The 17378-nt window shown below is 32.7% G+C and overlaps 1 protein-coding gene across 1 annotated transcript in view; it reads left to right on the forward strand.

Annotated features, from left to right (window-relative positions):
- The window catches only part of RBFOX1 (RNA binding fox-1 homolog 1), a 420473-nt gene that overhangs the window by 356883 nt on the left and 46212 nt on the right, over positions 1-17378 (forward strand). The window contains exons 8-9 of the mRNA XM_072418902.1: positions 13831-13963; positions 16895-16919. Of these exons, the coding sequence (XP_072275003.1) occupies positions 13831-13963; positions 16895-16919 (158 nt within the window). The remainder of the gene's footprint in view (positions 1-13830; positions 13964-16894; positions 16920-17378) is intronic.

The raw sequence follows: 17378 nt of genomic DNA on the forward strand, positions 1-17378 counted from the left end.
CCACGAGAATTTTATTTATTTTTATTTTTATTTTTTTTTTGCTGCAATACATTATTTTGATTATTAACTATAATTATTACAATAAAAAGGTCATTTATTAGTCTGATACATAAAATAATAAATTGACTTTGTAAAAAAATACATTTGGTATAGAAACGTCCGGGCCGACAAATGATTAACATGATTCTGTGCATGTCACAATATTTAAATATTAAAAATTACTCAGCACTTAACTAGAACCCTAACCACAAGAAAAGTGTTCTGCAAATTACAAAAAGTGTAACAAAGTTTTTTTAAAATTAAATTTGGTCCAGCAATATTATTTGACTTTCTTAGACGGTGTATATTTGTATTCATAGTGTAGTGACCACACTTTGAACTACATGTTGCTCTACGCTGACCGCAATAATTTTTGCAGTTCAGAAAGATCAAAACTATGGCAACATCTGCCTATGATGGGTTGTACAATCCTTTTGTTAATACATATTAAACATGAGACAATAAAAGAAAGATTTCAAGGAAAATAGAAAGCTCAAAGCTGCTTGAACATGTCTGAAGTAACATAGGAGGCAATTTAACCTCCCAGCAGGAGGACTGAAGACCAACAACTGCAATGTTACATTTGGCCTGTAGGTAGTGCTGCAGATAGACTTTGAAGTACGGTTATGAGCTGCTGGAGGGTAAGTATCTAAATAGTCACAAAGAGCCTGATACCAGTTCAGCAAAAATTAAAATTATTTTTAAACTTCACTGTTTAGAAGATCCAGATGGTATGTTGCAAATTCTGATTCAGGTGGGAGAGCTTGTTAAAAACTGCAATGCTAAAATCACACTTTACAATACCAATTTAAGAACATAATATAATATATAATGTAATACAAAATACTTCTTTCTATACATCTAATTCCAATGTCCAAGATCATTCTTGTTTTAAGACAGAACATTTTTTTTTAAATAAAGCAATAGAACATAGAGGTAGAAGGCAGAAAAATTAACATACTTGCTATAAAGAAAATGTAAATGCAAAGGGTACTGTGTATACGTTTTGTAGTATAAAGTACATATTTGAGTATTTATTTAAGTCTATAAAATGATTATATACTTCTATCACATGAGACAGATGATCATATGTGACAGATGATGTGGGATACTTTACTTTGTGTCACACATTTATAAAAGTGATAACCTGTGTTATCCTGGGATGCTGTTTATCAGAGAACAGGCTGGCAGAAGTTGATGAGGCATTTGTTCATGTCAGCTCTCTCTCTCTCTCTCTCAAGACACCATTGATTTGCTTTTTTTGCAAGATATGTTTTCAGTAAATTTTACTACACTCATCAGTCAAGTTTTCATGTGGATTGTTTTTATTTATGAAGTTTTTATCAGTCATTTTTTTACGTTTGCCTTTTTAGTTATCACTTTCAAATCGTGTTTTTATTTTTGTGCAAACAAGTCTACCCTAAAGGTAATTTATTTTTAATAAAAAATGGAAACGGTCATATTAGGATCCTTAATCATTCAATTCAAAAAACATTCTCAGCATTAACAATGCCCTATTCTTTGTGGGGGTATGTGGGGCCTTACATCAGAGCTGTCCATCTGCAAACCTCAAGGGCCAGAATGTATTTAACAACCATTAGTACATTTAGTAAAGTATGTAGCCAGAGCATGCTTTGTTTATAAGCAAATCCTGCCTGTTTGTGAGTTGAATACCCCTGCCCTGGCACCTGAACAAATAATGATCAAATGTAATACTTTGTTATAAGATGTAAAACAAGAACAATAATAATTAGATTTTTTTTTTGCATACTTGATCTGCCATTAAAGTTTGATACATAGGGGACATGATAAACTGTTAACAAAAACGCACATACTAATATTATGGTAAATACCATAAGATCTATTTAAAAAGAATTAAATGGTTAGTTACTTTTTTTTTTCCTTTGAGTGTTTCCATTTCTTAATTTTTGCCCTTTTTTATAACGTGTTTGAGGTCATGTTTCCATTAATATATTGAAACCATATCACCGTTCTTTAACTTTAGATGTTTTTTCCCAGATTAAATTAGAAAAACTTGTTACATTTAATAAAGTCTGCATTCTTTTTTAGGTTCCAACTTTTTTCAAATTACAGACTTTATCAATCGAGAATGTTAAAATTTAGTTAATGTATTTTTGGAACATTCATAATCAATTTATAGTGCTCAGTATAAATGTAAATATTTATGTAATAAATGTATTATCCTATCTATTCAGTAAGTCTCATATGAATGAATTATTCAGGATATATATTTATATATATAGTTTGAGCTCATAAGATCTAACTTTTCAATATGCAAATGAGCTTCCTCAACAAACCTGACAACCAGAATAATTAGTTGTCAGCATTTGCATCTTGGATTCTCTCAAGGGAGATGAAGAAAGTGAGGTATGTAAATTCCAGCATCTCTAAGATGTGTTTTTTTCTACTGGCGTTGCAGTTCATAGACTTGCTGTATGCACAGCACCATTTAGTCACCACATCTGAGGTTAACATCTTAGAGTACAATCAGTAAATCCAATCCAATTAAAAACAGTAAATTACATCACAAAGAGGGGGTTATTATTTTTTTATAGCTACAGTGTGGTTTTGTTAAGGATAGACAGATAGATCTGAGATCTTCATTAAAATGTATTGTTAGTAGTCCTTTATTGCATGTTTCCTGTATAGTTACTTTAACTATAAATCTCTTAAAAAAATCAAAGTTGTATAATGTATCAAATCTCTGATGCTGCCTTTGGCAACAACTATGATTCAGTTAATTAACATCTGACAAATTGTAATAATAAAAATAAATTATCCAACATTAACAGTCTAAGCTATAAATGCTTCTGTAAAAAGAAAGGGACACTTTAGAGCACAATGGGAATAATAAAGAATCTGGTAATATATTACACATTGTTGCCCCTGGCAGAGAAATTATATTTGATTTACATAAAGAAAGAAAGAGTAAAAAACTATACAGTCATCAAGAGTCAAAATCAAGATTTTAATTAAACTATTTCTGCCAGTAGCAGATAAACCTAATTTTATTTCTGCTATACAGGCAAAATATATATTTGAATGTAGAAAAGGTTTTTTAATAATTATTTTGCAGCATGTGGTGAAGAGTTAATCTCCAGGCAAATGTAGCTTCCAAAAAATCCCTCCAACCCACCCTGCTTCCCTCCACTCACATTTAAAAAAAAAAAACTCTAACCCTACAACCCTTTCTTCGAGTGGAGATACATGATTCACAGTTTCAGCCTCTCCTACCTACAGCCTATAAGGGGCACATAACCAGGCGGAGGGGAACTCAAATAACCCTTACGCTGCAGAATAGGAATACTCAGCACCCAATGTGCATCATGACTGCTGATTAAATCTGCTTGGATATATCACATATCCTCCCAGGGCTGCCAGAACTGAATAGATTCCTGCACTCGTGTTACGTTAACCCTGCCAGGCCAATCAAGATGGCTGAAGATTGTGAAACCAAGAAGAGAAGGCAGTGTAAAAAGATGGCAGTGTAAATTTTTTTAGCATTTAGCTATGATTTAAGTTGAGTTGTCTTTTGGATCTCCCTAGGGTGCCTAAAGTGGATGAGCGGGTGTGCTTTCAAGTGAACAAGGGTTAACGGATTCATAAACCAGCTTTAATAAGTCAATCTGGCAAATCAGAAAATTGTCTGTGACCAGCATTTATATTGAAAGGTTTTATATCTTAGGCATTATGTTAAATCTATTTACTAGGTTATACTTTGATTGTGGCAAAGTAGCAAAATACAGTAAACCCATGCATTGGCCAATCAGTCTTATTGTAAAGCCTGTTCTTTTTATTAGCGAGTTATGTGCTTATGTAAAATATAGAAGAGGGAATATATTTGGAGGAGTCAAAAGTGGAGAAGGATTTGGGTGTTTATGTAGATCATAGACTTAATAATAGCATGCAATACCAAGCCCTAATAGAACCCCTAAAGCAAGCAAAGTCATTTGTTATATTAAAAAAGCTAAAGGCTGCTGAGATCAAGTCAAAATCCTGCCCCTGTGCAAAGCATTGGTCTGACCCTATCTGGAATATGCAGTCCAGTTTCGGGAACCAGGTCACAAAAACAATATTGTGGAACTGGAGAGTGCAGAGAAGGGCAACTAAACTAATAGAAGGCCTGGAGATCAGCTATGAAGAAGGATTGGCTGAACTGAATCTATTCCCCCTTGAGAAGAGACATTTAAGGGGGATATGATCTCCCAATATAAATGTGTAAATGATCCATATATGAGTATTTCCTCAAAATTATTCACTTTAAATTTATTGCAGAGCACAAGGGGGTACACTTGGAAGGAGTAAAGTAAAAATATTTAACCTCCCCAACGGTAACCCCCGAGTGTGACTCAGGGTTACAAAATAAGATGCTGAAAGCAGTAACCCCAGGTCACACAGTGAAAACCAATAGTAAAGCGTTATCCGATCCACCAGCATCCTCCTTCGCCCTTCCTGTCTCCTCACTTCCTCTGGCCGGCGTCCTTTGCATCTGATCAGTCACCAGGGAGTTCCCCGTGATATCGGTGTGCGTGTCCGTAATTTCAAATTATTTTGTATTCCATTCAAAACAAAATAACTGTATTGAATGCAATATAGTGGATTTATATATCTAAAAGCAGTACATTGTTTTTTAATCAAAATATATTTTACAGTATAATTTAATAGTATGAGTATAATATTTATTTATTTTATTTTTTAATTTAATTTTTTTTTTATTTAATTTATTATTTTGATATGATTTTGTGTTTCAAACTTTATTATACTCATACTATTATATTATACTGTAAAATACATTTTCATGAAAAACAATGTACCGCTTTTAGACATATAAATCCGGGCAGAAATGAACCACCCATGAGGTTAATAGACTCTCTCAAGAAGTAGTTTTGGCTTGTTCTATAGATTATTTTTTTTTTTTTTAATGGAAGCTTTTCTAGAAGTACAAAATAGAACTGGGTAATAAAGCTTAAAGGGAATGACACCAGTGACTATTGATCCAGGGAAAATTCAGGACCATCCGAAGGGTATTTTTTGCCTTCCTTTAGATCAGATGTGGATATATGTTTCTATCTAGAATATACAGATTTCTAGTATGTTTATTTCTCCAGTGGTTGAACTTGATGGACTTGTGTCTTATTTCAACCTGTAAGCCTAAACATGAACATCCAGGTCAAGTTTATTCAATGGAAACAGGAGGAAGCACATTCAAGAACCTGTTTCACTTATCTTAGGAGTACGTTAGACATTAGACAAGGTTCTATAATCTTTTTCTGCAATTCTAATAGAGCAAAAATCTCAGCTTTTTAAAATTATTTAATAAAACCTTACACATTCAGTATTTACTCTATACTTATACTCTATACTCTTACTCTATACTATAATAGGAATTCAGTTGGACTGTGATACCTTTTCACAGAATTTAGAATAGATTTATATTTGACATAAAACATCAATCCCTAAGGTCAAAGTTTAGGTCTAATTGTTGAAGTGAGGAAAATTGTTGTCATGCTGTATGTACATAGCAAGGTATAATGCTTACTAAACACAAATGTATCTATACAACACGCCAGTGTAATTTTATATGTAAGTACGCTAAAGCATTCAACCTAAAACTTTTTAGTAGCCTATAATTATAAGCATTGATATTTTGCCAGCTAGGCCAATTCTATGACCGACCACTATGAAAAGAATTGCAGAGAGAATATAAATATTGCTATAACGACATGTTTGTTGCTTAATACAGTGAAGACTTTAGCTGAATAAAATTGTTGGTATTTCTTCTTAGCTTCACGCTGACAAAGAACAATTGCCAGCAAGATTAACTTTGAAATTTGGACTAATCTGTGTTTGACTAAAACCTTTCTAGCATGACTTTGTGTAAAAGGATTCAATTACAGTGTGCAATGTTTTGTAAATAACTATCTCACATAAAAAGTTAATTAATCAGGGCTATGTCAATTTCCTTGTGCCATGTCAATTTGAAGCAAGGTAATTAATCACTAATCGCCCAGCGTGAAGCCAGCTGAGGGACAATCCACCAGTCATTTATTGTCTTTTTCGCAAAACAAATTGTAACACGGAGTCGTGAAGAAAGACATCTTGCCTTTCATATTTTTTTTAAATCAAAACGTTCCCTTTTTGTTACAGACCATGGCAAGAGGCGGGTTTATATTGCGGGAATACGAATAATAAATAAACTAATAGGAGTGGATTGATTGCCCATTGCTTTCCTGTTATGTCAGTTCTGAGATTACATAGAAAAATGAACAGTGAAAAATTACTGTTCCATGTGGGGAATGGTGATTAGGCTTGTTCATTAATTAGATTTTTTTGTTTTTCTCTGCAATGCATTTCAAATGAGGATATCTTGTATAAAAAGCAGAAACAAGCTAAATAAAATATAAACTCAAACTGCTGATTTATCTAGTCTCTAAGCAACCCACTGAAAAAATTGCTGCAGTTTGAATGTATCTGTAAAAGTTATTGTTTTAATTATATTTAACCAATATTTGAATGACCAATAAAGTTGAAATTTAATTGGTCGGTAATATAGCTAGCAGTTAAAAAGAACAGACCAATCAAATGGAGCTTGCTCTGTAGAGTGGGTAAATATGTACATGTAGGGCTTATATTTATTAGGGAAACATAGATATTGGCATACACATATGTAATTAAAACCTTTTATTCCTGAACTGGGAGCCATGATTTGTAATAGGCAAACAGCTAGATCGTCAGGGCACTATTTGTTTTTGTTTTTTTTAAATATTGCTTCGTAATATAGCTTCTTATTTATATTAACATCTACCAAATAGGTAAATTACTAAAACAACAAAAATGTTTGTAAACTCAAACCATACTTTTTTAGTATTGGTTAAGACATGTGATTATAAATAAGTGAAGAAATGTAAATTAAAAAATGTAGTAGGTAGATACTGAGACATAAGATAGATATGATTTGCATCTTTCAAGATAAGGCAGAAAATGTAATATAAACTAAACATATAAAACAGTACAAGATGATTTAGGGAAATATATTGACCTAACATATTGAGAAACAAGGGGTTAGCCTTATTTTCCTTGGCATAAAATTATTACATAGTGATGGCAAGGAATTTTCCACATTCAGCATCAGATGTAGTTCTACTTTTGCTTTTGTCTTTCTGCTGATTTTTTTCTTCTTGAAGGTAACCAAAGAAATTTGTTTCCTCGTAATTAATGCCCTGTGGGCTTTCTCTATTAGAGAACAACAATCCATTGTCCCTTCGTTTAAAGATAAATACTCCTAAATGGCCTCAAGAAAGTCTTGATAGAAGTGTCATAGATTAGTACTTTATCACTTCTCCGCTATTTATTTTTACTTACTGTAACTCACTATAGTGTGAGATATATTGACATACAGACGATGACCATCTTATATTGAAGATTTTTATGTTTCAAATCCTGTACAAAAGTGAGCAGAGACTAGAAGATAGACAATGATGATACCAATTTTAGATTGGTGTGTCTTTAGCAGAGTTGAAGATTATTCATGGGTTCAAGTAATAATATATAAGTAGGTTTCATCATTTTTTTAATGTTTGATGGAATTTACTTATATTAGTCTCTGATAGAGTGTAAAACACAATCCTTTTAAAATTGTAGTCTGAAAATAAAACCTAATTTATAATATAGATCTTTTCCTTTGAGCACTTTCACAAAGTTATTGATGTGTTTTGAGGGCCACTGGAGCAATATCACTAAATATTTGCAGACTGTAGTCCAAAAATCTGTATGACAAACTGTTATAGAAAGTACTAACACAACGTTCTTTGCACCAATAAAATGTAGTCAAATGAGTGTGAAAGAAACTAAAGAGTAGAGGGTCTACTGTCAAGGGCAGAGGAAGCCCCCCCAATTCAATTATGCAAGTCATACTGGAGTTTAGGATGCCGTGGATGCAAAGATTTTGTCTGCTACACCATAGTTTGCTCGTCCTAGACATTTACATTTTCAGACATCTGTAGGAATGGTTGGAACTTCTGTCAATTGCACAGTATCTACTATTTTTCACAAGCTATACTTATGCTTTATTTTTTATATATTTTATAGTTTTAATTATGTTTGTTTTTTGTTTAATTCTGTACATGTAAAAACTTATCATACTGCATAAATCTCTTGTGTTAGAATATTTAAAGTTCATTGTTTGCGGCTTTTGCTATAAAGTGAGCATCTTTTACTGTACAACAAACAGATATTCATAACTTTTAAAATATTCTGAACATCTGCAAAGTCTGATCTTTTGCTCATGAGACTTTCATCCCCTGTGATACAAATGATCTTATTGGTCTCATCCCGGCATGATACCTATTATACCATTTTGTTTCTAATTTATTGTCCAGCATCTCTGATAGATTGCCTCAATAGGTGTTCCTTTGTTGTAAACCCTATATAATGAGAATTTAGCCTGTATCACTGTTTTCATTTTCCATCACAAATTAACTTCATTTTGATATGACCTAGATACATTGCTAATGTCTTTAGATTTCTGCAGTTTAGGAAAGCATTTATTATGAATTACTAGGGAAAGGAAAGATTAGGTATTGATATGTAAGATATAATATAAATTTGTTTATTTGCATTTAAAGGAATACCTTTCTTTGGAAATATATCAACTGGTGTCCAAATGAAAGGAATAAATCACGATCAATGTGCTTGTATACTTTGTATACAAGTATTTGAATTGCCTTTTTCCTGCCACGTTCACACGAAAAAAACTCCCAGCAACTCTCATTCTGGAAACACTTTTGAATTTTTGGATCCCGCTTCCTTCCTTTTTCTAAGGAAACTTACCTACTCGAAGACGCAATCCAATTAGTCACTATGTAACGCTTTCAACTAATCCCCTGAGGAAGCCATATGGGGAAATGCATCAGGCCAAGAAACATTTAAGCTGACCAATATTTATTATCTAGGGAATTTATATAGATAGTTGGTTGTTTACCCCATGAAATAATAATGGGACAGACCACTTACAGCTATTGTATTTGTTACTAATTGTCATTGATGTACCAAACACTTCGACATCAATATAACTATTTACTGCCAAAAAACTCCAGCTTCTTCTAGTCAATTTTTTGTCACTTTAATAATGTATATGGGGCGGCAGTACTCACAACCATTTTGAAAGTAGATTAAATCCTTTGTTTTCCAGTTCTTTGATCTGCCCCTTGCTCACTTTTTAATCTGCCAGGCTTTGGTCTATTGCTTAAAAGCAGTTTATAGTTTAGAAATATCATTTTATGTGTGTGTTTGCACTTTTTTTGTGTGTGTGCAAAATTACTATGATAGATTTTGATAGATTTATAATAGATATATGATAGATTTTGTTTTTAAATGCATATGAATAATTTATCAGCTCTGAAATAGTGATCACTTGCAGATTGGGGTCTCCGTAAATAAAAAAACAAAAGAACATTTATTATGAAATAGCTAACTAGTTTCTGATTATGGGCTTGACTTATTAAAGTCCTCCAAGACTGGAGAAAATAGACTATCATGGATGAATCCAGATGATCTAGAAAACCTGGAAGAGATTTCCCCAAAATAATTTGCTATTAGTTAGCAAATGTTTTTTATCCTGGACCAGATCCATCCCAAGTTTGCTGCATCATCCAGTTTCTCCCATGATAGTCTATGTTCTCCAGGCCTGGAGAGCTTGATTAAATACCTCCAATGGCCTGTTCAAGGCTTTCCTACCTTTCCTACCTAATGCGATTACTACAGAAATGTTCAGAATAATAAGGTTTGGAAAATTTAGGAGATAGTCTTGAAACACATGAATGCTTATGTTGCCCTTTTCTTAGCAGCCCATTTGCGACAGGGTTTGGGTTGATTTATAAAATATATCTGGCACATTAAATATTTTCAAAGTATAAATCCTTTGTATTAAATTCCTTGCAGATTTAAACTTTCCAATTTGCAAATATCTCACAATATTAATAGATGCAAGGAAGCTAATAATCTGTCTTTGTCAGCCTGGTTTTCGGTAATTAAGAGTCCCTCCGTGTTAAGAGGAGCATCACTTAAAATGCCATTAAGAATATTTTATTTCTTATTGAGAGACAGAAAATTAAGCACATTTACCAGAGCAAATGGTCAGGTGTTGTTTTGCATTTGGAGAACTTGCCTTTAGGGAAGTAAAAATAAGTAATAATACCTAAAGGTGGGTGCATGTGGCAAGTATTATCATGCAACTGAACTTTACTTGAAAACTATAAACAAAGCATACATTTTTACCAATTGTTTACACAACTTTAAATATGCATTTGATAATAGATTTTGCTGGAAAAAAACAACTAGCCTGACCAGACCTGATTGATATGTTTTTCCTTTGAGCCAAGTGGGAGGTCTAAAAGAGAAATATGGTCCCACTGGTGGCAAGACTTGCTTGAAATAATATACTAGTTGTTATTGGGCTTTAAGAAGTGTTCTGTTTTTATTAGTTATGTTTATATTTCTTGCTTAGTGGTGGTAAAACTTGGAAAATACCACATTTATGGAAATGTATGATATATGTTGTTGAATCTACTAATACTATAATGCTGAGTGTTTGCATTTCATACTTACTAAAAATAAACCCCAAATTGGCCTCTGAAAGACAGTGATAGACATGACTATTTATTCTGTGAAGAGCTGTGGAAGATCTCAGTGCTAGATAAACACGTAAATAAATAAATACAGTATGCATTCCCTAAAACTTTGGCTTTTTTCTTTTTTATAGAAAGTGAATAAAAAGGGCTTCAAAACTTTAGAATAGTTATTAAAAGTCGTAGGGACCTTCAGAAAACACAATAAAGAATAAGACAGTTATAATTGGGATCACACGAAAGTGAAGTTCCACAACTTATTGTCTGATTAATAAGACTTCATTAAAATAATCTAGATATATATATATATATATATATGCTGGTATGTGAATTATGCCCTTGGACTACCGATACTGTCAATTCTCAGACTATAACTAAAGACAAAACTTTCTATATTTGGATATAGCAGTGAACCCCAGTAAAGCTTTATACTGTCCATGTCCTACACAGTTAAAGACATTGGGTATGATTTATTAAAGCTCTCCAAGGCTTGAGAGAATACACTTTATTCAATGAAGCTGAGTGACCCAGAAAACCTGGAATGGATTTCTTCAAAGTCCTTTGCTCTTTGCTAGCAAATGTTTTGAATCCTGGACCAGATCCATTCCAGGTTTGCTGGATCATCTAAAACAAGTTAGAGAAATGAAATAGATTAAATAAATAAATAAATGGAAAAAAAAGTGCAGAAATAGTGGGGAAATCTTTCAACAAAGACGCTACCTAAGACAACAACGGGGAATGTAAACTTGCTTTAGCTGAGGTATCTCAGTATTTTATGTCTAATAAGGCCATATCTTTTTGACTCCTTCACAAGCATCTGGTCAAGTGGCTCAGTGGGAAAAGGCGCCACCTGAGCAAACGTTAGACCGTGAGTTCAAGTCCCGCCTGGGAAAAGCGTAATTTCAAACTAAGTCTGCAGGGCAGAAAGTGACGAAATGCCTCCCTAATTAGATACAGAGAGAACTTTTTCTGATTCCCTACTCTATCCAACATGAAAAAAGTCCTGTATGACTATATATGTATAAAGTTTTTTAATTATTTCCAGATTCTTGATAAACAGAAAGTGTGTTAGAACTATCCCATAATTCAGATCTTGTTCACTTAAATACAGTGCTCCATTGGTCTTCATTGTTGACATTCTGTTTTATCTCTCCATCTAAATCCTTACAGAATTACTTTAAACCCTGCTCTTTGCTGAAAGGAATCTCATAAAGCCTGGAAGGTACTATAGCCAGGTGATAATGGATGAGTTAGCATGATTCCAGTAATGCCTCTCACAGGCATTACAAGCCCTGGTTTTAGCAGATCATAAACGTTCTTTTTTGTTTTCTCATTTCCCTCACTTGAAAACGTGCTAGTCTGCCAACATGAAATATTACAGACAGCGAGAGACTTGCTTTTCTATGTCTTGTTGGAAATAGAGCGCACTGCAGAATAAATAAATAATGCAAAATGAATATAGAACAATCTGAACACAGTCATTTGTATGCATCAGTGAAACTTTTGCTTTCCACTTTGTAAACTGTACCTAGATTTCCTTTTGAAAATTCAATGTGTCTTAAAAATCTTCATGTACACTATGTTTAATTGGTTTCTGGGACCAGTGTTACTCAACTTAGGTCTAACTATAGTTTCCTAATGGATCAGGATAATGAATTAAAATTATGTATGAGACATCATACTGTTGTAGTCAGACAATCACGCATACAGCAGTTTCTGAGCACTGAGGCGCACATGCATGGTTCATTAACATCAGTGGCACCACATTTAATAAAAATGAGTTAAAAAAATGAATATAAAACTACTTGTTTATCGGAGGTTTTTTATAAAATTTATAGGATTTCTTTTAAAAAAACATAAACATTTGAACTATTCATGGTAAAGACATTACTGCTTTTTTTCTGTATAAAGGCTTGTTGCATTTATAAAGCACACTAAGCATTCACATTGGCCCTTTAGCATTGACCAAAAAAGCTACATTTGCCTAAATGTAGCCAACATCTGGGTTTCACATTTTTTTGTGGACAATTTGTTAGATAACTGTTGTTACAGAGTTTGTGAAACAACAAGCCAGAAGTATATAACCTACAATAAAATAAGTAATAATAAAATAAGTAAAAATAAACTTCAAAAATACTTTCCCTGAATCTTCAGAAGTTGAGATGTATCCTGACAACTCATGCTTATCTAATGTAATAGGGTGTTAAAAGCATGAGTACGCGATTGATAAATCTAAGTGGGTGCCTTTTAGTGCATTTTTTAATATTAATTTAGTAAAGAAGTTGGATTTACAGTTACCTGGTGACGTAGGTTTTTACTAAGTTTACGCCAATCCTTTATGGACTGTATCATCTCCTTCAGGAAAAAAAATTCTGCTCTACTCCGTAATATTTTAATATATTCACAATTTTCCTGGGAGTGAATAACTGATTTTGATTTTCTGTCAATGTTCAATCGAACTTTTGTATGTTACAACTGTTTTCACAATATTCTCCAGAAAAATTCTAATATCACTTGAGAAAAATACAATAAAAATAATGTGTAAAATATACTAATGCCTATAGTTGACTTGCGGTGTAACTGATTTACTTAAGGGTAGCACCTTTACAAAAGAAGTAAGGCTGGATCCTTTTTTTTAAGTTTTTTAAAGTTGCTTTGGGTTTTTTTTTAACATTTTTAAATTAACCCTAAAAGTTTTTTTTGTAGCATGGAAATAGGTTAGACACTGCCATGTTTCTATTGCTGTTTGTGTTCTTTTTAGTAGATTGAAAGTAAGGGAAAAAATACCAATTCAGCTTAACAGTTTTCTTTAGTGAATAGGCATGGTCAAACCTATGAAGTACCCTTATGCTCTAAAATCCTATAATTATTTTAGTTTATTTAGTTTTTTCATAATGAGTATTCACTGTATTATGCCAGTAAAAGTAACATTCAAAATTTAGTAAATCACAGCCTGAACCACTTTTCTTAAATCTCTTTTTTATGTTATTAGTGACACTTTATATTTGACTTTACAGGTACCATTCTGACATTCTAAAATTCTTCAGCATTTTTTATTATAATAAATATTTCTATATTAATATGTGCTATTCATATGTATTTATCTTCTGGATATTTAATGGAATTTGGCTATTCTCTTTAACAGTACCTGGCTTTCCCTATCCCGCTGCAACAGCTGCTGCTGCTTATAGAGGGGCACACCTTAGAGGAAGAGGTCGTACAGTTTATAACACATTTCGTGCAGCTGCACCACCTCCTCCAATCCCTGCTTACGGCGGGTAAGAAATATATCCTTTTTATCCTATTATTATATTTTCCAACTGCAAAAAATAATCTTTTTCTTAAAAAATGCATGCTGTTCTTCTCTCACTGCAGAAACTAACACAGTATGTTGCCTGGCCAAGTGCCTGAAGTTGTACACCTTGCTCAGGCTATTGAAAAATGACTGTAATTTGTACTGTCATGGTTGGTGGCTTTAGGCATTTGATATATCACACGATGTTATGTAAATTATACTACAGCTTAGATGCTGCACAAACGAAGAGATTACTACAACTGAAAATGTTCCTCTCCTGATTGCAAACATCTGGTCATTAAAGAGGTTTGATGAAGCCGAGACTGTGAAGCGCTCCCCTCAAATTCTGATTAATAAGATCTCAGTGCACCAATAAAATCCATTTTTTGTTTTTACTTAAGGTGCAGAGGTCTCAGTAAATCTGTAATCTTCAATATAAATTACTTGACAAAGTGCAAAGGGAATGAAATATGGCCATCGATGTTCTAAATTATAAAGTTACCTAAGTAAAGTCTTTTTCATTTGTGTTATCCTATTTTGGGGGGTTTCAGCCATGTGAGTGTAATGGTGCTTTCTGATGGAGTTTAGTATCTTTAATAGCTTGTGTAAAGCAAAGTTATGGGGTATAAACATTACTAAAAAACGTAAATAAATATGGTGTGGCTAAAATTATATAGGGACTTTGTTAAATTTGCAATATCACAGCAATTATATGAAAAGTAATGTATCAATATTTTTTTAGACTCAAATTTATGCTGTAATGGAAATATAAAGAAACATTTTTGATATGTCTTATTTTATAATGTAATCTGTTTAGATTAAATACAACTTTAAACAGAGATAGCTTAACATAAGACATAATTTCAAGCAAATGAAGTAATTCAGATATTGCTTAAAACACTCAGCGGGGTGAAAACTTACTCAAATGGCCAAAAGAAAAAGATGTAGAACAATTAGGTATTTCTGTATAGCACACAAACATCACTGAGACTTCTGCATTAGTATGATTACTCTAAACGTGTTATGTACTTTGGTTTTTAATGGTGAACCGAAAAACCCTTCCTTTTTCATTGCTAGTACTATTCTAATTTTGCTATTCCCTTTCTAGTATTGGATTTTTGAAATTAAACACTGACATAGAAAATGTATGCTAGTCTTATCTAGGCACAGATTTGGAATCTGTATGTGTGCCCAAACTGCTAAAACTTGATATGTTACAGAATAGGTTTCTAATTACAGTTAGACAGATAGAATTTAATTTTAAATACTTTACATTGTCACAAGGACTGCATGGGGCATTTTATGACATAATTACCGCAATTATATATACTTAAAATTAATATTTTTTTAAATATCACATCAAAAACAAGTTTGCATCCTAGCAAACATTTGATTTTGTTTAAAAACATTGACGGTGGGTATTGACACAGCAAAATAATCACAAATATTTAACAGTAAAACTATAACATATATAATATAATAATATATAACAACTATAATTCTGTTTCCAAATGGTGACGCGTTTCACAGAATCTCTTTGCTTCATCAGACCAAGGACTATAAGTTTTAAACAATTAGAATATATATATTTCCTCAAATCGGCTATTGCCAAAAATAGAGAATTTTTTTTATATGATTAATATGTGAACAAATGGGATATAGCTCTTTAAATATTTCCACCTTTTACAACCACAGAATTTGTCTTTTTGAAAACATATATCTCTTAATTTTAAGTTAATGGCACAAGATCCCTACTCTCTTTTTTCTTCGCTTTAGGAGTTTGTCTCTGTTCTTCTTTAAGGCACATACAATATATTAACAGAAATTAATAGGATGTTTTCTCATTAATCATGAAGGTCAGAGACGTGTATGACATCATCTTGGACATTCTCTTGATCCATCCATTAAAAAAAGCCAAAAACGAAGCAAAGAGGCCTTAATCATTTCAATTATCATAATGTGTATGCAGCACTAAAATAAGCATGTTCTTCTTTTAAAATTAATTTCCACTAATTATATGAACAAGTAATTTAGACTAATGATTGAAGGTGATTAATAATGCATTCTGAAAAGTACATTATACAAAAGTTTGAATTTCCATATTAACCAGCGGCATTTCCTTTTGTATAAAAAAAGAAAGGTAAAGCGGGCTAATGAGTTCTTAGAACTTTTGCTAAAGATTAAACATTGTAAAAAAAACTTTTATAAATGTTTAAAATTACTTTGTTATGGAAATATTGAAAAGTGCTATGTAACAGTTATTACATATGGTATTGAAACTGAACTACAAGTGAACTACAACATGATATTGTACATGGTAATGCTGTGACCTGGAGCTTTAGGGGTGTAGCTATAATTACAATATATATATGTATATATATATATATATATATATATATATATCTGTAGCTGTAAGTGTAGCTGTAATTAAAGAAATTAAATAACATGTTTAGCCTTAGGCTACCAACAGACTGGAAACAGTACTTATCAGAATTGTGAAACAGTCTGATGTGACACATTACATAAACATATACTAAATACAAGTTCTACAGAAGATGTACTCAATTATATTATACATACATTACTCAATGTATGTTTGATTATTCAAAAATGTAAGATAGACATACAAAAAGACTACTAGTTCTAAAGAAAACGGATGAAAAAGTCCAGCCCCACCAATTGTTTCTAGGGAAATTATTTTGTCTAGACAAGCAAAAAATTAAATTCTCTAGTTTGCTTGACCCTAACAGAAAAAAATGAAATTAAGTTTAACCTTTTAACTGCCATTTTGTTATTTCTTATTTGTAACATTTCCTTGCTACTAATTATTCTACGGTCACCTGTTAGTGTATTATAACAAAGTGGGGAAAGCATCTTTTAGAATTTCATCAATGTGTGAAAATTTTGAAAACAGGGTTGTACACACAGCGCCAGATTACATTTGGCACACATATTTCTAGACTCTCAAATATTAGGCCTCAGGGATGCTGTAGGGAGAAGAAGGAGGTAGAAGGAAGAAGGGTAGGCAGTGTAGCAAGTTGTTGATTTTTATAACTTATTTGATTGGCCTGAAACAATGTACGTAGGGTGAGTACTGCTTACAAGGCCACTGCTGTAATGTGTATTTATGTCCACTTGTCACTAGGGGGCAGTATTAGACTATAGGATCCATAAGGAGGGCAGTCAGCTGACTGTTTGATCCTCTGACGGGACGGAATGATCAAAGTATTCCAAGCATTCACAGCAATATGGGTAAACCCGGCTGGGGCTTATTTGCCCACGAGATAACTCGGCTGGGGCAGACAAAAGGTTAAAGCGTATGTAAATGAATCATTGCTACCAGGTGACTTAAGATTTAGTTAGCTAATACCACTGGTGGGCTTAGATCGGATTCCAGG

The sequence above is a fragment of the Pyxicephalus adspersus genome, chromosome 7 (assembly GCF_032062135.1).
Source record: "Pyxicephalus adspersus chromosome 7, UCB_Pads_2.0, whole genome shotgun sequence".
Classification (NCBI taxonomy): Eukaryota; Metazoa; Chordata; class Amphibia; order Anura; family Pyxicephalidae; genus Pyxicephalus; species Pyxicephalus adspersus.